General features: G+C 34.3%; 2 protein-coding genes across 5 annotated transcripts in view; one reads left to right on the top strand and one right to left on the bottom strand.

Moving 5' to 3' along the window:
• LOC145239772 (splicing factor 3A subunit 2-like) overlaps window positions 1-1702 on the bottom strand; it is a 39735-nt gene extending 38033 nt beyond the window's left edge. Inside the window, exon 1 of one of the 3 annotated variants that reach the window (XM_080103214.1) lies at window positions 1380-1702. The gene's annotated coding sequence lies outside the window, so the exon portion shown is untranslated. The remainder of the gene's footprint in view (window positions 1-1379) is intronic. The other 2 variants (XM_080103215.1, XM_080103213.1) reach the window with 2 other exon arrangements.
• Window positions 1703-4939: 3237 nt separating this feature from the next.
• The window catches only part of LOC145239771 (uncharacterized), a 32933-nt gene continuing 11135 nt past the window's right edge, over window positions 4940-26737 (top strand). The window contains exon 1 of one of the 2 annotated variants that reach the window (XM_080103211.1): window positions 4940-5463. In XM_080103211.1, coding sequence (XP_079959337.1) covers window positions 5448-5463 — 16 coding nt within the window. In that variant the 5' untranslated portion in view covers window positions 4940-5447. Of the gene's footprint in view, window positions 5464-9562; window positions 10387-26737 lie in introns of those variants that run through there. The other variant, XM_080103210.1, reaches the window with a different exon arrangement.

The raw sequence follows: 26737 nt of genomic DNA, 5'->3' as shown, positions 1-26737 counted from the left end.
GTTAAATTGAATAAAAACACGAAAATTATATCCAGTTTGGTAGAAAAGTAACTTATCTTGCCTTTGATAACATTTGTGGTAATCGTGAAGAAAGAGAGAGCCTGTTTCCTCCGTTTGACTATAGGTGGCGTTACTGTCTGTCCACCCAGTTACGGAAGCACAAAATGTTTACAATGCCACTCTTGAAATAAAAATAAATGTTTTTGTTATATTTTAATTTTAAACATGTTTTTTTTTTGTTTTTTTTGCAAACATATTTAAATTTGTTTTTTTTTGTTTTTGCAAACATATTTAAGTTTTATTTTTCCAAACATTTACGCGTTGTTGCTTGTTTATTTTCAAACATTTACGTTTTTTTTTTTTTTTAGCAAGCATAAACTAAATATTTTTTAAATATTTTTCTTTTTGAAAAGTTTGCTTATGCACTTATTGTACCGCGCTATTTTTTAATAGTAGTTTCAAATAAGATTCAGGTTTTACAATATCCTTTTTCAAATATATATATATATATATATATATATATATATATATATATATATATATATATATATATATATATACTCGCGGATACGGTAAAATAAGTGCAGAAAAATTTAAAAAAAAAAAAAAAAAAGGGGGGGGAGGGGCCCATAAAAGATTTAAAAAAAAAAAAAACGTTGATTTTTCTTTTTTATCATAAGAGCGTAAAAAATACTCGCGGAAAAACGGTTGTACCCATAAATATGTTTAAAAGAGAAATATAGCAAAAACATTTAGTGTATGCTTGCAAAAAACAAAAAAAAAAAAACAAAAAAAAACGTAAAAAAAAAAAAACGTAAATGTTTGGAAAAATAAAACTTAAATATGTTTGCAAAAAAAAAAAACGTAAATGTTTGAAAAAAAATAAAACTTAAATATATTTGCAAAAAAACAACAAAAAAAAACATGTTTAAAATTAAAATATAACAAAAACATTTATTTTTATTTCAAGGGTAGCATTATATACATTTTGTGCTTCCGTAACGGGGGGGGGGACAGACAGTAACGCCACCTATAGTCAAACGGAGGAAACAGGCTCTCTCTTTCTTCACGATTGCCACATTTGTTTGTTATATATTTGTTTTTTGACAACTTTTTCGAATCTATGTGTACAGTAATACAAACCCGGTTTTATTTACAGAAAACAGTTGCAAATTGTTTCCCTTTGCCGGCATTAACAAGAAACGCCAAAATAACGAAGACAAAACACGCTCGCAATATTACAGTAACAAAACAAAAAATGCTGGTTCTTCTATATAAAACAATGTATTAACGGAAGGGTCGTTTGTCAACCCGACTACCACAGAAAATATTAAAAGTAAAAGTATTTCCGAAATAAAGCCTTAAATAAAGGAACGTACTCACAAAAATAACGTTCAAAGTTCAAGCACCTTTTAAATTCGTTAAATTAAAGGCTCGCTGCTTGCTCCAAGTCTGTGGAAAGGGTCTGTGTAGCTTGTATCACTTCTTTGAATATGAGTTTCTTTCCCTGAAGACACTCTCTCCGTAGCAGTGCCCAATAGAAGTTGAAAGGAGAACCGCCTCGTCGCATCTACTGTGTTGTACAGTTCTTCTCCTTGGAGGAAAAGGCTTTAGGATTCACGCTCAGCTGATGGGATGCACGTCCTCCTGCCTAGCTGGTGAATTCGAAAAAAGGAAGGCCTCTTCTCTTGGACCTCAGCACAACGGAGCTAGCAGGGTTTTATTCAAAATCGTAGTAGTTTCGTACAAAAAAAAGGACACGAAACCCAATCCAATAAAACAATATATATAAATATAAATCATGAACCAGCATAAAAAATATAAGTATATACACAGGGGGGGGGAGTATACAATTGTTGGTGTAAAAACAGAAAAAATTCCAACAAAAAATTGATACAAACGTTCAGAATAGGAATGTATGGATGCACGTCTGGGGGGGGGGCGTCTGGCACCCCTACCTCCTTTTACTATCATTACTTCATTTTGAAACATCGTTTCGATTGGCTGAAATTTTGGGCCTCCTTATAATCGTGTTTACATTTATTTAGTCTGTTGCGTTTTTGACGTACGGTAAATGCTTGCTTTTTGAGGGCTAATTAAGTTGAGGGGGAGCACAAACAAGGTGTTGTTTTTTTTTTTTTTAATTATTTAATTCAATATCTTACGACTTAACTAATTATCTTTGAAATAAACCCAGAAAACTAATATTTATCTTTTAAAGGATTTTTAAAATGAATTTATTTAACTTCAAAATTTAGTTGAATTGGTTAGCTCGCAGTGAAAACATTTTTCATAACTTTTTTTTTTTCACGTGTACAAATATTTTTTTCCTTTAGGAAATTAACTTTAGTCTCTAAATCTTTCAAATACAATCAAAAAGTAGTCGCAAACCTACAAAAAAATTATGATAAATCGGCTTTCAAAACTAGGTCCCCCTATTTTTGGCCGCTCATTTTTGCCCATACCTATTAATAGCTCATAAAATTTGGAACAGAGCTGCTAGGCTTAAGGGGTTTCAATGTGAGCTATATTTAGTTTAATTTAGTTTCATGCAAAGGTGGTGAAAGCCCTGATTTTTGTGAAATGTTGCCAATGGGTATTAGAGTTCAATCAATAAATATTCCCTAAATTTAAGTTTATTTGAAATATTTTAACATGTTTTTAGGGATTATGGGCACAGTCTCCCATTAGAAAATCCAAATATTTCAGATTTGCATTAAATTTACATTGAATTTTTTTTCATGGTTCGTTGAATTTCAATTGTTTTTCTTAAAAGCTTAAATTTTCTATAATAAAAATCATATATCCGATGCTGACCAAAATTGAAATAAGCATTCTAGAAATAAAGTTCAGTATCTTTATATTTTGATCCTTATCTTTGTAAAAGCGGTGCAAAATTTAAATTTACCGATCCTGGAACGGGTATTTTCCCTAATATATATATATATATATACATAAGAGCAAATAGTTAATAAAACATGTTAAAAACACTTTGAAAAAGAGTTAAAAACATATTTAATCTGAAAAGGAAATACTTAATAAGTGGATAGTCCTTAATCTGCGGAGTTTCGAAGAAATACTTTCCTTCTCATCAGAGGGTAGGAATTAGCAAAATGCGGGATCGGATTTTGCATACAAAAGTATTTGATGAAACTGCAAGTAAGTCAAAGATCTTACTTGATAACAAAAAGTGAAGCAGAAGGAATTTGGTGAAGAAAAAGGTGATTTCACGTGAATGTATAGTCTGGTGAAAGGTAAATTATCCAATGACGGTAAAATCCAAAAATGTAAATCCAAGAAAGTTAATTAATTTTCCATTCGCACAAGTAAAATCCAAGGAAATCACGTAATTGGAAGATGGTCCAAAATAATCTAAAAGGCCGAAATCCATGGAATAATTCACAAATATGTACAAGGAAAAGGGGAAAAAACTCCAATAATATTAATAAAAGAAAGATAAGATATGCGTTTGACACGGCTGCCAAAACAAAAAGTAATTGGTTGGTTGTTTTTGCTTTACGGCATATCAACCTTTTTCAGGTTATTCAATGCCGAATCTAGTTATTTTGAGGAACGATTTTTAATGGAGTATATTTGTTTTTTTAAGTCGGATTCACCATCGGATATAGTTTTAGGTCATATCCAGGACCACAAAAAGTAATTAATAATTATTATAAGCTCTATCTCCTTTTATCGAGCTTTTTACATCTGGTTGAGATTAATTTATAAATATCAATTCTTTAATATTTATAATATACTTTAGTTTTACCATCTTGGATCATTTTGGTAAATTTAATTGTAATTTTTATTTTATATATATATATATATATATATATATATATATATATATATATATATATATATATAATTATTATGGTAAATAATTATATATATATAATTATTATAGTAAATAATTATATATATATAATATAATAATTATATATATAATTATTATGGCAAATAATTATATATATATATATAATAATTATTATAGTAAATAATTATATATATATATATATATATATATATATATATATATATATATATATATATATATATAACAACTAGCAAGGCCACCCAGCGTTGCTCAGGACTGTATAAGACAATGAGTAAAATTTTGAACATGCCTGTTATTCTTAGAATAGAGGAATTTCTGATGTCTATGTATCATTTGCAATCTTGAGCAAAGGAATATTTTACCTGCCCTATATTAAAATACCATTACACTATATATAACCCTCATATAACCCACATTACAACCCCTTAAGCCTAGCAGTTGTTTTTTCGAATTTTATAATAATAAGTTAATCAATTTAGAAGTGCATCCTGTATATAAAAATACAAAAAGTGTTGAATCATCTTTTTATTTTATTTATTTATTTATTTTTTGACAATATTTCATTAATAAATAACCTCATCAGGATAGGAAGTCCGATCTGTAAGTTTTTTTTTCTTTTTTCTTTTCATCATTTTGGTGTTATGGTGGAGACAATGCCTTGGAGTAGAAGAGAATAGAAATGTGTCTTGTTTCGGTAAATCCACATGTGTAATGCTCCGGTTATCAAGCGGGAATTTAAAGGAGAAAATGGTCACACACTTTTTGAAGACACTTATTTTAAATAAAATTTAAATTTAAAAATTTTAAAAACCTTTAAGTGTCGAATGTAATGATAAAATCATTTTTTTTTTCATTTTCTTTTCATTTAAATTCCGCTCCGTGTGTTATGCTCCGAAAACTGGAGCATAACAAATGTGGATATACCGAAACAAGAAGCACATTTCTATTTTCTTCTACTCCAAGGCATTGTCTCCACCATAACACCAAAATGATGAAAAGAAAAAAGAAAAAAAAACTTACGGATCAGACTTTCTATCATTGATAGGATGGTTATGTTTCACCAATGTAAGGCTTGTATCTAACATGGAGGATAAGTGTGTTGCATGCTTTCTCTCACATGAGTTTTGATCCACTATACAGGAGAAGGCGCTTTCTTGAATCCCTCGTCAGCTATATGCTTACCAAGCCCAGGGAAACCACTCGCCAGTGTATCTACAACCCGTGTTGTTTCCCTAATTTTCCCACAAAGGCCATTCTGATTTCGATGAACTGACAAGGCACCTTATTATCGAAATAACAAATCACAAAAAGAGCTTAGGAATATAATTGTGATTAGAGACTGTTGGCGAATATGTTGGGATTGATCTGAAATGGTCAAGTAAATATTTTTAAAAAAAGATCACACCTCACTGAACAATAAATATGTAGAGAGGAGCATACATGACATTGAGCAAGCGTCATTTTTTTGTCATTGCATCAGTTCTATCATATACATATCTACAACTACGTCTGTGTGTTGTCTATAAATAGAAACGTTTGGCGCATCACAGGTCATTACAGGGTGCAGCGTCAAGCCAGCCAACAACACACTCAACAAGTCAAACAGTCAATGATACAGTCAACAGGTTAGCAAGAATGACTACTAACCTACTAATACCAAACCGAGAATCAAATATATAAATTTAATCCCTTTGTTTTGTTTTTTATTGTGATCATACGCTTATTTATAATGGCACCTTTAAGTAAAAGTAAAGTTGAGCCCTATTTGTGAATTGAGAATACGGCAGCAAATTAGCTGCATGGATTATTCCAAACTCCCTATCGGTGTCTGAATTATGAAAAGCTTGCTTACATGGATTCATAAGTAACTCAATTCACTTCCATTTAAATCTTAATTTCTGATGGCTAAATGGAAGAACATCAGCCTGCAAAGCCAAGATTGACTTTGTTGATTTGGTTTGAGTCCTGTGGCCAGCAGTAATTATCACATCCTGCACTGATGATTGTGTAAGAATGAAACACCAATGTCTGTAGGTATATAAAATGATTAATATTTATTGAAAAAGTTATTATATATATACAGGGGTTGGACAAAATAATGGAAACACCATGTGAATTTTGCATCAATTAATAGAGTTGTCCAGAATATTCCGGTTAAAATAAACTCAGTAAAAGATAGGTTCCTACTGATTATGAGAAGAGTTCAGAACGGTTCAGTTTGTGTCTATTCTTCTCCCACCTATTGTTGCAAGTAATTTTTTTTTGTATGCAAGGAATGTTTGCATGTCATTTAAAACTGCTAAACATTATTTTCCATCATGATGGTGATGAGTTACTGAATGGGTATGTAGTTCTCTCCCACTGCAAGAACTTAGACACCAGAGTCAGAAAATAGGATTGAGAAGTCAATGTCCCAGAGAAGGGGCACTTTGACCTGCAAAAAGTGCCTGGGCAGGCCCATCGGCATTCGCTTCAGTCGATTAGCAAGAAACTAACCCCTTCTCAAAGAGAAAAGGCAAAGCCTGGGAGGGTGGACGTCCTAGAATTACACAGAACTTGACTCCCACCACAAAATCAACAGGGATCAAATCATTACAGGAATGGTCTACTCACTCTCTGTTGATTTTGGAGGTGCAGGATAAAAATCCCCAGTTACTGAATACTAGGCCAAAGATAAGATATGTTTATATTTTTATAGTGTGAGAAAAGGCTCCCAGCGGTTTAGTGCCAGATATTTAACTGATTCTCTTGATGCTTTTGGTTGAAATAAATTTAGCTCTTTTCATTGGCTGAAAAATATTTATTCTCTTTCATTCTCTTTTATTTGAATTCGGAGTTGATTTCATACAAAATATATAACTCCTTTTTTTTCCTTAATTTTTCTTAGCGATTTTGGAAATTTTATTTTCCTTCCCCCATCAGGCAGTGCTGAGAAGGATGAGGAGGTCAACATTCGCCTCTGTTTTGTATCTTGTATTACTCATGCCTGGGGATGTGTGGCTTATTTTGCGATCAATTGCTAGGCAAAGTGTACTGAGAGACGTCAAATGTGTCATCCTTACCCCCGCCCCTCTCCCTTGTCAACATTCTGTCTGCTGACATTTTAATTTCAGAACAGAGAGGCAGCCAAAACCAATAGGACCTGTTTTTTGTGCTCCGTTGACAGTCAACACTGGAATCCTATCTTTGAAAAGAGAAAAAGTCTTTTATTCATCAATCGATATATTTCCTTCATATTCCTTTTGTAAAGAGCACAAGAGAGAAAAAAAGAAAAGCGAATGTTAATTTCCTGAGGAATAATCCAGAAGGGATTTTTTTTTCATAAAGGAAACTTTAAAAAAAAACCTATCCAGCCCCCCCCAAAAAAGAAAGAAATAAAGAATCCTCACAAAGTATTTGTTTTAGAAGACTGCCAACTAAACAAGGCGAATACGAACTAAAGAAACAAAAGGAAAGAAAATTAGTTCTTCTATATATTACATATTTGAACTTTTAACTGTTTGAACTCTTTTAAACGTCTGAAGGTTTTTTGTTTTTGTCTTTTTTAATACTGTACGGAAACAAACAGGCTTTGAGCGAAATGAAAAAAAAGACAATTTTTGTTGCTTTTGAATGCTACTTCTTTTATTTCAACCCTTTTTAAAAATAAACTTGTCTATTTTCTATTTTGTTTGGGGGAACGTGATAAATGTACGTTTTTTTTCTCTGTATATTTCTTGTGAGATTTACTTATGCCTTTTTTTTTTATATATACATGATTGTTACAGAACTTTTAAAGTTTCCAAACTTTGGCAACAAAAGCATCTATTTTTATTTCCTTTCAAATAAACTGAACTTTAATTAAATTTCTGGATTATTTGATTATTTGAACAATTTTGCCTTTGTTGTCCCCCCCCCCCCAATTTTTTTTTTTTTTCCATATTTGTTGCCCAATAAAATAATTTTTACGAACGGCCCCAAAATCCCGTTATGATTGCACACAATAACATTGGCAAAACTCGAACACATGGGGACGTATATGCGACTGGAGACTGCTTGTGAATTTAATATACCCATGAGATTTTCTCCTTCAGGGACAGCTGGCTCAACCTGCCTAGAATGAATGGCATTAAATAGAATTGGAGCCATTGGGCCAGAGGCCGCTTAAAACTTTAAATAATTATATTCGATTTTAATGAAGGTTAAACCATATGCATAAGACATTAATTCAGAGAGTTTTCCAAAATTTCATTTTCTTACGACTATATTAAGCGGCAAAACAGAAAGCAGTAAAAAAAAAAAAAGATCATATTGTGTTATGAACATAGTGAAAAATGATAGAGTATCCTGCCTTAAATCCTGAGCAGTGTCAGGTTTCCCCGCTAGTATTCAAATAAAAATAGCACAGTATTTGACAGCCAAATAAGATCCCCTCTGAATGGCTATGCACCGTCTTATATGAGAAAAGTAATGGTGAATCTTATTTTCATGAGACAAATAACAACACTGAACTGGATACTATACCAGACCAGACTAGACCAAACCAGACCAATTCTGGTCCTTGAATTCAGAAGACACTACAGAGTAGAACGATAAATTTGTTGCCTAAAGAAAACAACACTACCACTTTATTTTAAAACTTTTATTGAAAAAATTAATTCAGGTAACTTGATTATGTTGTAGAGTTCACATCCATTTAATGTAGCTGCCTTTAGCCTCAATAACCGCCTAAATACAGGTCTGGAAACTGGGAGTATGTCTTTTTCACAAGTATCGGTGGGAGTTTGGCAGATGGCAGCAATCAGGCTGGCTTTGGTGTTGTGGGAGGTCATGTTGGTGATGTTCTCGATGTAAACAAAGTAGTCCAGCGGGTTCAGGACAAGGAAGGAGGAGGACCAGTGACAGAAGGGTACAAAGTCGTAACACTCCTTCTGAAGCCAAGCCTGGGTCTCTTTGGACTTGTGGGACGGCGCTGAGTCCTGCTGCCACACTCAGGGTCTGTCAGCAGCCACCTGATTGCACCAGGGGAGCACAACACTCTTCAGCACAATCAGGTATACTTTGGTGTTGACTTTCAAGCCAACATTGAAGATGTGAGGTGGCATGATGTGGCCCTCACTTGAAACCACACCCAAAACCATGACCGCGGCCATAAACTTCATTGAGCTGTGCCCTCAAGCGTTAAACTGTCCAGATTTTCATTTTGAGAGTGCTGGCAATGGTCCTGTTGTCGTAATTTGGATCGGTAGAGAGCATGAGTTGTACAACAGCGCATCTCCGACTTTGCTCATTGAACATTGTGTCACTTTCAGACATGATAAAAGGCTTCTATCACTCTTGAGATTTGTACACAACTGGCCAACTAGTAGATGGTCTGCAGAAAAAAAGAAAGCCGTTTTTCGTCAAATGGAAATGGAATCATGTCTTTTTTAGGGTGACAATTTTATCGCTCATCCCTGTAATTCAGAGAGTTTTCAAACACTTCAGCTTTTTCTAATGATCTTAAAGGGCTAAATGTGGGTGGGAGTGGTATCAGTAGAAAAAAAAAACAAGCAATTTGTTATTATAAGCATAGTGAGATACGACAGTTGTATTCTTCGTTCATTCCCGAGCAACGTTGGATCTTCCTGCAATTAAGACATTAGATACAACTGTTTGACAGCAAGAAACTCGATTCCACTGAGTTAAACCTGAGATTTCAACCCCGAACAAAAAAGGAATTGTTAAACTAAGAGAGATCCAATTTGATTCTTGACTCCCGAGAGGTCACACTTGAAGAATAGTGATACTGACTTATGCCACACACCATGGGTGAAATCAAATTCTTGGTGTTAAATGGGACATGACATTGAATGGACACAAGTCTTCATAGTTATTGGGCTTAAGTTCAGAGAACAGCAGTATCATTCATTAGTGGTTCTACTCTAAAATTGTTTCTTCTATTCATTTTTTTTATTCTATTGATGTGACAATAAGATCAATTCACAGTTATTAAGAAAAGACAAACAAAATTGAGCAGAAAAGGAACAGATTAAATACAGAGTTTATTTCTGATTTGAGCTTTGAAAAGAAGAAAAATGTCTACATATTTTAGAGAACGGTTTATGGTTAATACGTACTTTCAGATATGCCCATTTGAATAGAGTATATCTCTGATTTGAGCTTTGAAAAGAAGAAAAATATCTCTATCTTTTAGACAACACGTTATAATTAATACAGACTATTTTAGTATAGAAGGAAAAACGGATATGTTTAAGATGTGTTCGTTTTATCTGCACTTTTACTTATAAAAATGCTATCTCAGAAACTTAAGCCTGGCAGACTAAACTGAAGTGTGACAGACCATTTGACCGAGCCATCGACTGACTAAAAGAGGACTACTATTATGAAGATATTTATGCAGCCGACAATTGAATAATGATTTGCATAATTTGACTTTCTTATTTCTTATGTTGATAAATCCTGGTCGTCTGTTTACATTTATAAAAATTAAAAAAAAGAAAAGCCATCAGTTATTATGAATACATTTTGGATTTATTTCATTTGGACCATTTTACTTTTATTCCAAGGTAAGTTTATTTATAATTGTTTCAATTCTTTCCTATTTTTTATGAACCCTGTAGTTCTTTTTTTTTTTTTCATATAATAAAAAGATTATTATTTATCCACTAGCTATTTCTACCCGGCGTTGCCCAATAGTGTCCTTTTTTATTATTTTAAAAAGCTAGGTTTTGTCTTGTTTTCCATATATATATATATATATATATATATATATATATATATATATATATATATATATATATATATATATATATATATATATATATATATATATAAGATTTTGTTTTTAAATATAATTTCTGGTGCTAGTCGATAACTCTCCTATCCTAAGTAAAAACAAAAATAAAGAAAAATCTTTATGATGTCTGTACCAAACAACCAAACATTACTAATTAAATTTAGCTTTAAACATTAAGCCCAAGTCTATACACTCTCGCCTATGAAAAAACAAAAATACTAAAAATAAAGAAAATTTTTTTATGATATACTTACCCGTGACGGAAAGAAAATAATGTACACGATTAAAACCATATAAATTGATCAAGTAGTTTTATTTTTATAAAGAAAATCATTTTTAAGCGAATTTGAGTTTTTCTAATGCCCCCCCCCCTTATCAGGTTAAGAACGGCTTTCTAAATTTTCACAAAAGCTTGAATTATTTGAAATTATCTCTCTCATCCTGTAAAATGATGTTGAGAGATCGTCGATCATCGTTTAGCCATAAAATTTGATTTCCTTTTTTTAAATAAAACTACTTAATCAATTTATGTGATGTTTAGTGTATGATATTTTTTTTTCACGCACATCATTTTTAATTTTTTTGTTTATTCACGAAGAAGAGCAGATTATGCATTTGCACCATATTTTTAAAGTTAACTTTAATCAGTACAGTAACGTTTTATTATTAAATAAATAACTAAACCATATTGTTAGGAAACTATAATCATTTGTTGTTATTCTTTTCTACAAAATGTTGAGACTCACCATTGAAAACAGAAAATTTAGTGTCTTTCAGTTTGAAGTTCTACTAATTATTTCACTGCTATTTTTTATTTTTTTTCTGAAAAAACAAAACAAAACTAGATGACTTTGTAAACACACTTTTGCTTCGCAAAATTCTCCACTTAATATATTTGAATCAAGATTTTTAAATAATAAACATTACCAAACATTTACAACACATCCAAAGATTCTAATCTTGGCATTGGTTTCCCCCGATATTTTACTAGTCAGAATTATTTCGTGAAATACATCGGGTGCTAACAGGAGCGATCACATGAAAGTTGCCAATGTCCTAAGTGACAGTGACATTAGTGGAATGAACTGGATTTGAACTTGGGACGCCTAAATCGGTAATCTGTGCTGTTAACCATTTGACCACTACAACATTTTGGTAATTTTGATAGAAATGGATTTATTCTTTAAATATTACCTTAAAAAACAAGAAAGAAAAATCAGTATGCTTGAGTTATTGTTAGTGATTGTATACAAATTAATTTATTTTCTATTTGTGTGCCTGCCTGTAAACTAACTATGAATCTATAAAAGTTTATTGGTTTATCAGTTCAAATCTTTCGTATCATTTTAGATACCTATAGTCTGTTTAATGTATGTACCTATAACCTGCTTAATATACACATCTTTAATCTGCTTAATGTAAACACCTATAATTTGTTTAATGCATAAACCAATAATTTGTTTAATGTATAAACCTATAATCTGTTTAATGTATAAACCTATAATCTGTTTAATGTATGAACTTATAATCTGCTTAATGTTTGAACCTATATGTTTAATGAATAAACTTATAGTCTGTTTAATGTCTAACCTATAATCTATTTAATGTATACACCTATAATCTGTTTAATATATAAACCTATAATCTGTTTAATATCTAACCTATAATTTGTTTAACGTCTAACCTACTATCTGTGTAATGTATACACCTATAATCTGTTTAATATATATAAACCTATAGTCTGTTTAATGTATGAACTTATAATCTTAAAGAGATGCATAAAGCTATAATCTCTTTAATGTATAAAGCTATAATCTGTGTAATGTATACATCTATAATCTGTCTAATGTATAAACCTATAATCTGTTTAATGCATAAACCTTTAATTTGTTTAATTTACACACCTATAATCTGTTTAATGTATACATCTATAATTGTATTAACCTATAATACGTTTAATGTAGGCATTTATTGTTTTGGGCTCAAATCAAATTAAAAAGTTTGATCCATATCCAAGTAACTTATATCTAAAATTTCAAATGTTTAGACCTAAAATTGGCGGAGGAGTTTGGTAGAGTTTTCAAAGATCAAATCGTTGAACTTTGACCCCTTGACAGCCAAACTTCTGGCTGAAAACCAATTAAAAAGATTTTCTCGAATCTCAATACCCCTTATGTCAAATTTCGAGTCTCTAGACCGAAAATTGACAGAGTTGGTAGGGAAATGTGTACACACACACACACACACACACACACATTTTCATTTTTATAGATATATAGATATAATAGAATTTGTAAGAGTGTGTACTGTAACTTAGATAAGGTGTAGACTTCTGCTGCATCTTAGAAAATGCGTGAAGATCAACACTGACTTATGGAATCTATGGAAAATGAGTAAAAGCAGATAAAAGTATGAATGTTGAGTAAAAGAGATAAAACATGTTTAAGGAACACAATACATTTATATACTAGCCTACCCGTGTCCAAACACTGCCTGGGATAGTATATTAACTCAAAAAATCCATGGCATAAATTGTAATAAAATGTTGGAAAATGAATAAAAAGAGATAAAACATAAATGTTAAATAAAAGAGATAAAACATGTTTAAAAAAAAAACACAATATATTTATATATGTACAAATTTACAATTGGTTGAAAATTGTTTCATGTAACTAATTGTTCATTTGAAAAGTGCAGTTCTCATATTATAGAAGGTTCGGAGTGAGAAAAGTTATGAGGTTTAGAAGTGAATATGTGCATATGTTTGTTTCCTGTCAGTGTGCATATATGTATGACAGTATGTGTGAGTAACGTTAATAAGAACTGTGTGTGTGCTGCTTTTGTCAGTGTGTATATGTGTTTGACAGTGTATGTGGACTGAGAATTGTGACTTGCATTTCCAAGTCCCCAAAGGAGCATGGATGCTGAGCGTATGCCCTGTATTTAAGAATTCAGGTGATAAGTCATCTCCCTCTCAGTACAGACCAATAAGTCTCCTGTGTGTCATGAGTAAGCTGCTGGAATCCATATTAAATAGAGAAGTAGTCAATCACCTCAGCAGAAATAACCTTCTTAGTGACATACAATATGGTTTCCATTCTGCCAGATCTACAGCAGATGTGCTGTTATATCTCATAGGATTAGTGAATCTCTTGACAAAGGCTTCCTCTTTAAGGCAATTGCTCTTGACATATCAAAGGCCTTCGATAAGGTATGGCATAAGGGCCTACTTCACAAGATTTCCAGCTACGGTATAACTGGAAATGTTTTCTCAATTATTAAATCATTTCTCTCTGATAGGTTCATAAGAGTAATGGTTGATGGGCAGAAATCAGAGGCCCTCAATACTGGAGTCCCTCAGGGGTCCATCCTAGGCCCAACTCTCTTCCTGATATGCATCAATGATCTCCCAAAACACATACTTAAATCATTCGTTGACATCTAGATGACACCACCATCTATGGCAACACATCAAAGGCCGTAAATGACAAAGTTCTCTCAGATTCTCTCTCCTCTGATCTTGAGTGCGTGGTACAGTGGGGGAGGAGGTGCTTTTAATGCGTCTAAAACCAATCTCCTATCTTTACATCATCAACACTCTGATCCCCATCTGGCATCAATTGAAATGGGTGGCTCTCGTCTAGGGGAAGCTCCATGTTTTGATAAGCTTCTGGGCTTGACCTTTACTCCTGACCTGAAATGGAACCTGTACATCAAGTCAGTTGCCAAGGTCGCTGGAAGAATGGTAGGATCCTTCTACTACTCCAGAAGATATCTCACCCCTGATGCAATTCTCTATCTGTATAAAAGCCAAGTACATCCAAGGATGGAGTACTGCTGCCACATCTGGGCAAAAGCTGCTAAAAACAGCCTATCCTGCCTTGACAGAGTACAAAATAGGCTTCGTGACCTAGTTGGTGATGCCCTTTTCTCTTCCCTGCAACCTCTCTCCCACAGGAGAGACGTTGCGAGCCTGTCTTTGTTTTATCGTTACTACCATGGCAGGTGCTCGTCTGAAATCCAATCTTTGGTCCCCCCCCCCACCAATCTTTCATGATAAACACCTACCTAGCTGAAACCACTGTCAAAAATTTTCCCCACTCCTTATCTGTGCCAAAATCAAAACGTAGATTCCATGAACAAAACTTCTTTCTTAGAAGTGCACACCTGTGAAACTCTGTTCCGGTTGCCTGTTTCTCACCTAACTACAACCTGGATGTCTTCAAGTCCAATGTAAACAAATTCCTGATGAACCGCCTCCTTAAGTAAGACACTTTATCAAATCTCCAACACTAACGTACTGTACACACAATAACTCTTATCCCCGAGTGGCTTCCAGGCCTTGATATGTGGTGACTACCTTGTAAAAAAAATTTTTAAAAAGCGTAATATCGTGTTAGCTTATAGCCATTTATAGGAATCGCTATTCATTTGTAATTTATTATGTCGAACTATGTCTGAAAAGGCCATAAGATAAAATAAAGTAAAGAAAAAAGGGACTGATAACATAAGGGAAATTAATGATGGTTTTGTTTGTTTAATGTTTCAGATATTAAGCAGATTATATCAATGAAAGAATATACATTAAATACCAAAGGGTCGAGCTTCAAAACAATACAAATCTCGTGAAAATCTGTCGTCTGTGTTGAAAGTTTTAGGCTGACATGAAAACATACATACATACAAACATACATACATATAAACAGACAGGTGAGATTTATATTATAGAAGATAACGATGTAACTCACTAATTCGACTTTGTTTCATCTCTCGACGTTGCATTTTATTTTTAAACAATTAGCATTCTGATTGGTGAGAGACTTACATAGAATAAGGTAAAGTGCTATTCCTTTATTTCAAATCGTTTTTGAACCTAGTAATTTGATTTGGTGGGTACGTTTGCTAGTATAAATTAATTTCAAACACATGAGATGAGTTGATTGCAACGTTAAGATGACAATCTTCATCATCATCATGAATTTTTTAATGCAGTAGTTCTCAACCAGGGGGGGGGGAATTCCTCCCAGAATGGTTGGGGAATATCAGGATTTTGAAGAGAGAATTGGCACCACAGATTATCAGACTCTAACAAAAAAATAAAAAAATAAAAATGAAAATAAAAAAAACACGCTCATTACTACTGAAAGATCATGTTGAAGTATATGTTTATAATAGACTTGAAGATGACCATATTGCAGTCGGTTGGGAAGCAGCAATGTGGTATTTTGTTCTACAGGTGAGATGGTCTGAGAAAGAAACTTTGTTCATTGAAGTTCTATTTGGTTGTTAGTGTAGAGTGGAAGAAAGCAAAATTTATTACTGTGGTTGTAACTGAACGAGTTCTTGCTGTGGATGTTTTTCTATGGAAGTGAGAGGGCGCAGAGATTGGAGCTCTGTTGAAACCTACCATGAACTGATTATCGGTAACGGTATCTCTTAGGTTAATGATACCTCCACCCCACCCCCCACTTCAAGAATTAGGATAAGTCGACCTTAAATGTTTCCTGTCCTTAGATTGTATTTCTTGCCTGCTATAACTTCTCCAAAAAATCCAATGTTAACAGTACTGATATGTTTAAAATCACCGGACCATGACGCGATCATTTTGATAGAACATTCTCTTTTTGGGATACGATTGTTGCTTGCATGAAGAGGATTTAAAAAAAAAAAAAAGAAAAGAACAATACTTATTTTTGTTGGCTCAAATTTTAGATTTATTTTTATTTTATTTTTTTCTTTTCAATCCTCTTTTCTCTTACTAAATTACATGAATTGGACTGATCGATTTTGTTTGCGACAGAACAATAAAACATTCATTTCTTTTTTTAGCGCTTGCCTAAAATTCTCCGACATAATCACACCGGTTCTCATAAGATAATAAGTTAAGCAACGTTAAACCTGGTCAGCACCAGATGGGTGACCAATTTGGGAATTCCAGGCGCTGTATGTAAGAGGATGTCGACACCTCCCTGCAAGAGTTACAAAATCCTACTGTCGTTATCTCCCCTGACGGGGATATACATTTGACTGGGAACCGCTTGTGAATTTCATACCCCATAGAACTTCCTCCAGTGGAGAAAGCTAGTTAAACACGCATAGGTTTAGTGCCGTTTCCATATAATTCTCACTATCTCAAAAAAATAAATAAAAAATTATCTGTATTGGGTACGTACCCGTGACGGAAAGAAAATATTAAGGAACACAATACATTTATATACTAGCTTACCCGTGTCCAAACACTGCCTGGGATAGTATATTAACTCAAAAAATCCCTGGCATAAATTGTAATAAAATGTTGGAAAATGAATAAAAAGAGATAAAACATAAATCTATATATATAAAAGCGAAAATGTATGTATGTATGTATGTACGCTTTTCCTCGATGTCCACAAAAGGCTTCTTTCAGAGAAGTGCTTGCTTCTTAAAACTTTTTATATCATCTATAAATTGCAATATCTCAGAGTTACCCACGGAGCTCGCCTGTCTATTTAATTTTATTGACTTTCAAACGTTAATTATTCCACATTTCCCGCATCGGCACGCGTTACATTCGGTTTTCGGTATAAAAAAAAACGAAACTTGACTCAAAGCCAGTTGTCTCAAGAGAGCTAAATAACGTTTGTTCAATGTCGACTTCGTCATATCAAACTGTAGCTTTCATTTCGCTCCTAATAAACAGGGAGCGGGTTTTTAAAAACAAACAAACCGATTTATTCACCTCATTCAAACCTGTCCCACACAAAATGCTTACTGCTGAATACCTATCGCCGTCACGTCAATCAAAAACGTGCACCTGTTTTTTTTAAACACTTTACTATTTTCCAACTGCGCGTCGTGAAGGCTTCGTTTTTTTTCACGGGCACCTGTTTTTTTCACATTTTCGGGGTTTTTTCACATACCCCGAAAAACACCTGGGCAACGCCGGGTACCCCTCGCTAGTGTTAAATAAAAGTGATAAAACATGTTTAAAAAAAAAAACACAATATATTTATATATGCACAAATTTACAATTGGTTGAAAATTGTTTCATGTAACTAATTGTTCATTTGAAAAGTGCAGTTCTCATATTATAGAAGGTTCAGAGTGAGAAAAGTTATGAGGTTTAGAAGTGAATATGTGCATGTTTGTTTCCTGTCAGTGTGCATATATGTATGACAGTATGTGTGAGTAACGTTAATAAGAATTGTGTGTGTGCTGCTTTTGTCAGTGTGTATATGTGTTTGACAGTGTATGTGAACTGAGAATTGTGACTTGCATTTCCAAGTCCCCAAAGGAGCATGGATGCTGAGCGTATGCCCTGTATTTAAGAATTCAGGTGATAAGTCAAAATATTGTATTATAAGAATCATGTAGGTTAATAAAGTCATTTTTAAGCGAATTTGAGCTTTTCCAATGTCCCTATGTTAAGAATGGCTTTCTAAAATCCGGTAAATTTGAATTATTTAGCGTTATCTTTCTTGTTTTCAACCTACTTTCAAGATTAGTGTCGTAATAGCGTTGCTTTTCACTTACTCCCCAACCCCGCCCTACGTGGTCAATTTATGTGAATTTTGATATTGTAGAAGACTAGGATATAATAATACCCTAACTCGCCACAAGAAAATAATGTAATAAATGGAAGAAGAAGCTGCTTATTGCTCTTTCTTTTATACTTGTTTCCAGTGTTTGTTTGCGCATGTGTGGATTTCCTTTGAAAGGAAGTGACGTCGTCCTTGTGTGCGCGTGTGTGAGTACATGTGTGTACGTTAGCGTATGTGTATATACACGTGAATGTGAGTGTATGTACGCGAACGTGAATATATGTGCGTGTATGGACGTGGGCGCGTATGTTTGTGTGCGCGTATGTATGTGACAAGTAATATAGCTTGAAATGTAACGTGTTTTTGTGTGAGACTAGGAAAGGCTTGCGCAATATTCCCCTTCCTAGGAAAAAAAAAATATGTGCAGTGCATATATATTTATATATATATATATTTTTTTTGTCTTCTTTTTTTTTGTAAGTGATGTTTTCGGCAATTGACTGTTTGTCTTGTTTTTTTTTTGCTGTTGGTGTGGTTGTTTGAAAAAAAAAAAACCGTCAAAAATGGAATGTTAAAAACGGAGTGTGTTCGTAAAAAAAAGGTATTTACTTATGCGTGGAAAAGGCGTTTACTCTTTTTTTTAGGGTGATATTTGTTTGGTTGTTTTTTTGTGTGCTGACATGTGCAACGAGTTGCTTGGACAGAGAAGTGAATTGTTCGTTTGACAGGAAAATTTTTTTTATTTCGTGTATTAGGCCCATGTGATTCGCGTTTGTTGCAGGATAATGTCAGGAAACTGTGAAAAATGTTTGTCGAGCTCAAATTTTTCTTTAAATTTGGTATGAAGTTGAGAGCTCCATGTTTGTTTTCTGCCGAGTCTGACGAGGGGTTTCTTCATTGTTGTTTGTAGTAGTTATTCCTTTCGGTAGTGGTTCACTTGTTTTTCTTTGTTGAAAAGTTTGTTTTTTTCTTTATCAAATAAAACGCGCGTCTTGCTCAAAACAATTAATTTCAAAACGGTAAGGTCGCCATGCTTGTTTGTTTCGCGTCAGTCGGGCGCCAGTTTGTTGTGGACTTGTGGCATAGGAAGCAATGCTTGTTCGTCTCGCATTCGGTTGTCACCATTTTGTGGTGGTGGTGCAAAATAGGAAAAATGAATTGTCTCGAGGAAGAAACGAACGACGTGTTAAATTGAATTAAACGAACAGGAATTTCTTTTGTGAAAGAAACAAATGAAAGAAAAGGGTACCACACGTGTTCAGTTTGGCGTGCGTCTCTCGCTGTTAACTGGTGAGAAAGAGTCTATATTTTGCCGTGCATCTCTCGTTGTTAGCTGGTGAGAGGGAGAGTTTATTGTTGTAGAGAGAGAGTCTGTGTGTGTAAGAGTGCTTCATTCAAATTCATCCATTTCACTTTAAAATACCGGGGTCACCATAAAATGTAGAAGACTAGGATATAATAATACCCTAACTCGCCACAAGAAATTAATGAAACGAATGGAATTGAAGGAAACAAAAACACAATTGATGGATAAGATAAACGTGTCGTTTATTTACTGTTGAAAGAATTAATGTTTTAGGTATGATATGTGTTCATGTCCGCGCGGGTATAACCATCGTTTGTTGCGGGATTGGTATTATAGAAAGAAAAAGGAAATGTGTTTTCATCTCATGTTCGGGTCACTATCGTTTGTTTGCGCGTGGGAAAAGAAGTGAGTAATATAGTAGAAATGAGAATGATAGTCCAGCGTGTAGACAAAGAAAAGGATAAAGGGTTGACATCAACTAAACTGTGCGCCATGTTAGCCGTCAGCTACGCGGTGGTGTTCTCTGGCACAAGTAGTAGATAGAGAGAGAAAGAGTGTACGTACTGTCTGTTGGCCTTTTGTCCCACATAGTAGTAAATGGCGTGAGGTACGCGCGTGTGCGCGCCTGCGGAAAAGGCACGCTGTTGGTCTGTAGACCGGACAGCTCGAAAGCTGGTCCTAAAAAGGAAGAAGCCGCTTATTGCTCTTTCTTTTATATTTGTTTCCGGTGGTCTTTTGCGCATGTGTGGATTTCCTTTGAAAGGGGAAGTGACGTCGTCCATCTGTGTGCATACGTGTGCGCGTGTGTGAGTACATGTGTGTACGTTAGCGTGTATGTATATACACGTGAATGTGAGTGTATGTACGCGAACGTGAATATATGTATGTGTGTGGACGTGGGTGCGTATGTTTGTGCGCGCGTATGTATGCGACAAGTAATATAGCTTGAAATGTGAACGTGTTTTTGTGTGAGACTATGAAAGGATCGCGCAATACTCCCCTTCCTAGGAAAAAAAAAATATATGCAGTGCATATATATTTATATATATATTTTTTTTGTCTTCTTTTTTTTTTGTAAGTGATGTTTTCGGCCATTGACTGTTCGTCTTGTTTTTTTTTGCTGTTAGTGTGGTTGTTTGAAAAAAAAAAACGTCAAAAACGGAATGTCAAAAACGGAGTGTGTTCGTAAAAAAAAAGGTATTTACTTATGCGTGGAAAAGGCGTTTACTTTTTTTTTTAGGCTGATATTTGTTTGGTTGTTTTTTTGTGTGCTGACATGTGCAACGAGTTGCTTGGACCGTGAAGTGAATAGTGCGTTTGGAAGGAAAATTTTTGTTTCGTGTTGACGTCGTGTGTCCAGTTGACGGTATCTTCGCAAGCGAGTCTGCGGTAATGTGTGCATTGTTTGTACGGGCGCTAGTTGCGCATTCGTTCTTGTTGAACGAGTTTGCAGTTGCCGTTGTCTTTGCATGTGAGTCTGCGGTAGTGTGTGTACATTGTCTGTATGGGCGTTTGTTGTGCATTCGTTCGTGGTTGAATGATAGTGTTCAGTTGCCAGCTGTCAACGAAACTTCCAAGTTGTGAGTTTATCAGCATGCGTGGTGCATCTCAACTCGTATTGTTGATTCAGCTTCTTCCTACGTGTTGATAGGGATGTCCTGTAATTGTTTCTTTGTTGTTGCGTCTGCTGTGCAGGAGAGAATGTGTATAGGCCTATGTGATTTTGCTCCTCGCGTTTGTTGCAGGGTTATGTCAGGAAGCTGTGGAAAATGTTTGTCGAGCTCGAATTTTTCTTTAAATTCGCTATGAAGTCGACAGCTCTGTGTTTATTTTTCTGCCGAGTCTGATGAGGGGTTTCATCATTGTAGTTCGTTGAGGTCCTTGTCGGTAGTGGTTCACTTGTTTTTCTTTGTTGAAAAGTTCGTTTTTTTCTTTATCAAATAAAATGCGTATCTCGCTCAAAACAATTAATTTAAAAAAAGGTAGGGTCGCCATGCTTGTTCGTTTCGCGTCAGTCGGGTGCCAGTTTGTTGTGGTGGTGAAATTAGGACTAATGAACTGAATTGAGAAAGAGACGAACTACGTGTTAAATTGAATTAAACGAACAGGGATTTATTTCGTGAAGAAACAAATGAAAGAAAAGGGTACTACACGTGTTTAGTTTGGCGTGCGTCTCTTGCTGTTAACTGGTGAGAGGGAAAGTGTATAGTTTGGCGTGCGTCTCTCGTTGTTAGCTGGTGAGAGGGAAAGTTTATTGTTGTAGAGAGAGAGAGAGTGTATGTATGAGTGTTTCGTTCAAACGCATCCATTTCATTTTTAAATAACTGGGTCACCATCTTCCTGTAGAGGACTAGGATATATAAATCCCAATCCCGTTACAAAAGAAAATAATGAAACGAATGGAATTGAAGGAAACAAAAACTAAATTGATGGATAAGATAAACGTCGTTTATTTACTGTTGAAAGAATTAATGTTTTAGATATAACACGTGTTCATGTCCGTGTTCGGGTGTAACCATCGTTTGTTGCGGGACTGGTGGTGTAGAAAGAAAAAGGAAATGTGTTTTCATCTCACGTTTGGGTCACTATCGTTTGTTCGCACGTGGGAAAAGAAGTGAGTAATATAGTAGAAATGAGAATGATAGTCCAGCGTGTAGACAAAGACAAAGGATAGAGGGTTGACATCAGTTAAACTGTGCGCCATGTTAGCCGTCAGCTACGCAGTGGTGTTCTCTGGGACAAGTTGTATATATATATAGAGAGAAAGAGTGAGAATGTCAATCCAGTTCATGGAAAGAGAAAGCGTATAAAGTGTATGTACGTCTGTTAGCTTTTTGTCCCACATAGTAGCAAGTGGTGTGAGGTACGCGCGTCTGCCGAAATGGCGGTGGCTGGTGTGCTGACCAACCACCTCGGAAGGCAGGTTGGAAAAGGGCAAAGCTGCTTATTGCTCTTGCTTTTATAGGTGTTTCCTCTGGTCTTTTGCGCATGTGTGGATTTCCTTTCAAAGGGGAAGTGACGTCGTCCTTGTGTGCGTACGTGTACGTGTATGTGAGTACATGTGTGTGAGTTAGCGTGTGTGTGTGTATACACGTGAATGTGAGTGTATGTACGTGAACGTTAATATATCTACTTGTGTGTACATGTGTGCGTATGTTTGTGTGTGCGTATGTATATGACAAGTAATATAGCTTTTTGTGTGAGACTAGAAAAGGCTCGCGCAGAAGATGGCTAACATAAGCCACAAGATTAATGTGTTTATGGACTAGAGTTGTCTATCCTCAAACACTATGGTAAATTAAACATTTTTGCCAAATTTATCATCCAAGTGTATGCAGTTAGTTTGTTTGAGATCAAAACCGACAATATTTTTTTTAACCAACAACAGTATATTTTAATGATTCAGAGAACAAAACAGTTAACTGAAATCCAAATTACTGTTTTAAACTGTTCAAAATATAGTGCTTTTGCACTACTTCCGGAAAATATAATATCGATGATAAACTCAGATGAATTGGATGTGAGAGAAGAGGACATTCAAACGATTTTGTCCATTAGTTAAATAAATATTTACCAATTAAATTTTATTAGTTTTCTCAATTTACCCAAACAATAGTTAGTTTTATTTATATTACATTGCAAAAATATAAAAAAAATAAGTGTTTTCAAATAATTGGGGTTTTTTTTTGTGTGTTGTTTTTTCCAGAAATAGTGAACAACTAAAAAAAAAAAAAAAACATGAAAAAGATTACTGCTATCAATTTTGCCACCACACACTGGTCAAATTTTATTGATTTTTCTCAAAAAGTTGTATATGGGCAGGAAGCAAGACATAGACACATTATTACAAAGTCATCATGCCAGCAAATTAGACCTTCATTTTACTCAAAAGGAAATTATAAAGAACAATTTAGTTCTATTATAAGTTTATATTATTGCCTCTAATAAATTAAAATACATGGTTTTGTAACTTGTATCAAGTTGTTATATAGTGTAATACATCTCCACATATCTTTTTGAATTGTGAAATTTAAAAGACTTAGTTGCTAATTAGCTTTTTTTACAATTTTTGTTTAATCAATGCAGTAAAAGTTGAGATATTTTGCTAGTTGTGATTCATAATTAAAATTATAATTCATGTATTTATTTTTCTTTCAATGTATTTCATATGAATATATCAATTTTAATTGGATATTTTATAAAAATAGTGAAATTTCAAAGTCAGTGTTGTGAAAAATGCTATGAAAATGAAGGATTTTTCAGCATTTTTCTACACGATATTAAAAATTAAATGCTCAATTTTTTGTTCAAGATGGGGATCTAATTTTTGGTATATGTTCTTATCACATCAAATCCCAACTATCATCACCAGTGCCATGTTGATTTTCTGAAAAAAGTTGCAAATCGACCTGCCCTATTGCATCGGCAGTGAGATATCTACTGGATTGGTAGAATAATCTAAACCCCCCCCCCTCCGGGTGATCTTGGCAATGGATTTGATGTATGTTCAGATCAGGAGTGAAGGTTAGTTGCAGAAGCTTGTCAAAACGTGGGACTTCCTCAAGATGAGAGCTATTCATTTCAATTTGGGCCAGGTGGGGTTCAGAGCATTGATAGTGGAAAGAGAGAAGCTAAGATTTAGATGCATTAAAATTAACTACAGACCTTTTGCCACATTGCACCACGTGCTCAGTTCTGCAATCCAGTAGAATAGAAAGGCAAACTCTCATTCTAATATTTAAAACAACTGTTTTTTTTTTTTATGGAAATCGCTCCAGACATGGCATGAAACCGCTTGATGTAAGGAGCTAATAGGAATGGAAAATGATTATTGCAAAAACAGGGAGGTGATGGTGTTTTAGTGGTTAATAGCATGAACTGACAGCCTGAGTAGTCCAAATTCGAATCCAGTTCATTCCACAAAAATCGTTTTTACATAGGATGTTGGCAGCCTTCACATGGTCCCTCCCATAAGTACCTGATGTCTTTCTAAAAATAATTCTGACTAGAAAAATATTGGGGAAACCAATGCCAACAGTAGAATCTTCAGATTCATACGATATGATGATGATTGCAAAAACAGGGGATACCTATTGACTTTCGTCTTGAAAGGACCAAGGCTATAAGTAGGAGGAAAAGAGTTAACAGAAAAAAAGAGTTCCACAAATTTGCAGTTTTTGGAAAGGAGCTACCGAAATTACTGAGTCGTCTTTGTCAACAGGTAAATAAAAAGGGAATAGAAGAAAAGTGTGTTAGTACAGGAATAGGTCCATGAGTATGGACAGCGATAAACAATTAGAAAGTCCATTGTAGAAGAGTTCATAGATGAGAAAGTTTGGTTATATTTGGTTATCTTTACAACTACGGTCTCCACTTCATTTCCGGTTGCCCCTTCCTATGTTAAGAATAGTTTTTTCTAAATAATAATATGATTTTTAAAAAAGTCCTTCCTAATATGGTAGGGGAGGGGCCCTCCATTACCTACTCTGTACTTTCACCTAACAATTTAATAAACAAGAGATACTATAAAAAATCAATTAAAAACGAAGGAGCACCCGGAAATGAAGTGGACACATTAATCGTAAATATAACCAAAAGTTTGGATGAGAAAGTCTATATATTTCTTGAAATCAGGTCGTGTCCATTTGTGTATGTTTTTGTGTTTCATTAGACTTCAATAAGTAAAAGCCCCTTTCTGGGGCTTTTACTTATTTACGTCTATATCAGATACATAGATATCTGAACGTTCAACTTAAGTTCTCCTTTACCTCTCAAAAATTGAGTTCATAAAAAGGTGAAGAACATTAATTTTCTGCTCTCCAATTGTTATCTTTATCAAATGTTATCTATATTATATTTCTCTTAGTTTGTCTGTATCTGCCTGTCTCTCTGTCTGTTTGTTCCTCTTTTTCTCGGAAACTACTGAAAAATCTAAGAATTTTTATTGGAATCTGTTATGATAAGATGAAGTGAACTAAGTATCATGGTATCCGTTCGATGTAGAATTAAGAATTAATAGGGATTAATATTTAATGATAAAATAATCACAAATTTAACTTTATTCAATCATCAATTTAGCATAAAGCACTCATTCAAAGTCAACAGGTTATAATTCTGCCCGGTTTTAGTTAACTGAAAAGTCTAGTAGTATATCTTTTTTATGGTATCTCATCTTATCGGATCCCAGGACAAGAGTTCTTCTAGTCTGGTGGAGTATCCAGCTTAACATTGTTACTAGAGACAAGATCATTTGGAGAAAGTGCAATATTCCTCATATAAGCTATTGTCTAGCAATGTCGAGTGGATCTTATTTGTACTTTGAATACAATGTTATTTTGTATTTTTGGTCAAGGTTTACTTGTAAGGGGAAGTATCTTTATGTCAGATTGTTCTGACAAACCTTCGTCTAGAGAGATTGAAGGTAATTCAAATTCTCCTCTATTTGTGTGTGTGTGTGTGTGTGTGTGTGTGTGTGTGTGCGTGCGCGCGCGTGTGTGCACGTGCGTGTGTGTGTGCATGTGTGCACGTGTATTAGGTTATTAAGTCTATGTGTGTCTGACTGCCACCATGTTGGATTCTTGAGTCTTTTTCAACTCATCCAACAATATTTGGTACAAATAAACTTTAGCCTATGCTTGACTTGTCCACTAAGTTTTACTTATACGTACTAGCAGAGAAATCCGGCGTTGCCTGGGGGTGGGGTGGGGCATAAAAAACAAAATAGAAGTGTTTAAAACGTGCGTGTAACATCTTTATGTTAAAATTTCTCTCTCTCTAATTTTTTCAGTCCATCTCTCTATCTTTCTATCTTTTAACCTTTCCTGTTTTTCCACATCTTCATCCCACACCCCTCTTCCATCTACACCCAGCCCATTCCTCTCTATTGAAAATGATCTAAGTTATTCACCTCTCCTTTATATAATAGATAATATTGAAAATGGCTGAAAAACCGACCCCCCTCTGATGAAACCCGGTCCAGTTGACTCCCAAAGAATGGATAATTTTTTTTCTAAATTGTAGATATTATTCATGTAGAGTAATTCTGGTCAAGAATATACAAACTTTGTGGATGTTGGTTTTGTAGATTTTTTTACTTTTAATTGGGCATACAAACAGACAATTGCCATTTATATAACAAATATCCAACATACATCCATTCAGTAATAAGCAGATTTGAATACAACATTCAAAATGATACGCTTAGCATTGTCTTGATTTGAACTGTAATTGCTCTCTTCAGTTCAGGAATGGCGTGAAGCCTTGTTTTCTTAGAAATTATCTTTGAAATAATCCCA

The sequence above is a fragment of the Euprymna scolopes genome, chromosome 19, assembly GCF_053919585.1.
Source record: "Euprymna scolopes isolate OS-2025 chromosome 19, ASM5391958v1, whole genome shotgun sequence".
Lineage (NCBI taxonomy): Eukaryota > Metazoa > Mollusca > Cephalopoda > Sepiida > Sepiolidae > Euprymna > Euprymna scolopes.
The sequence above is the reverse complement of the archived record's forward strand: the minus strand, read 5'-3'. Positions and strand labels throughout refer to the sequence as shown.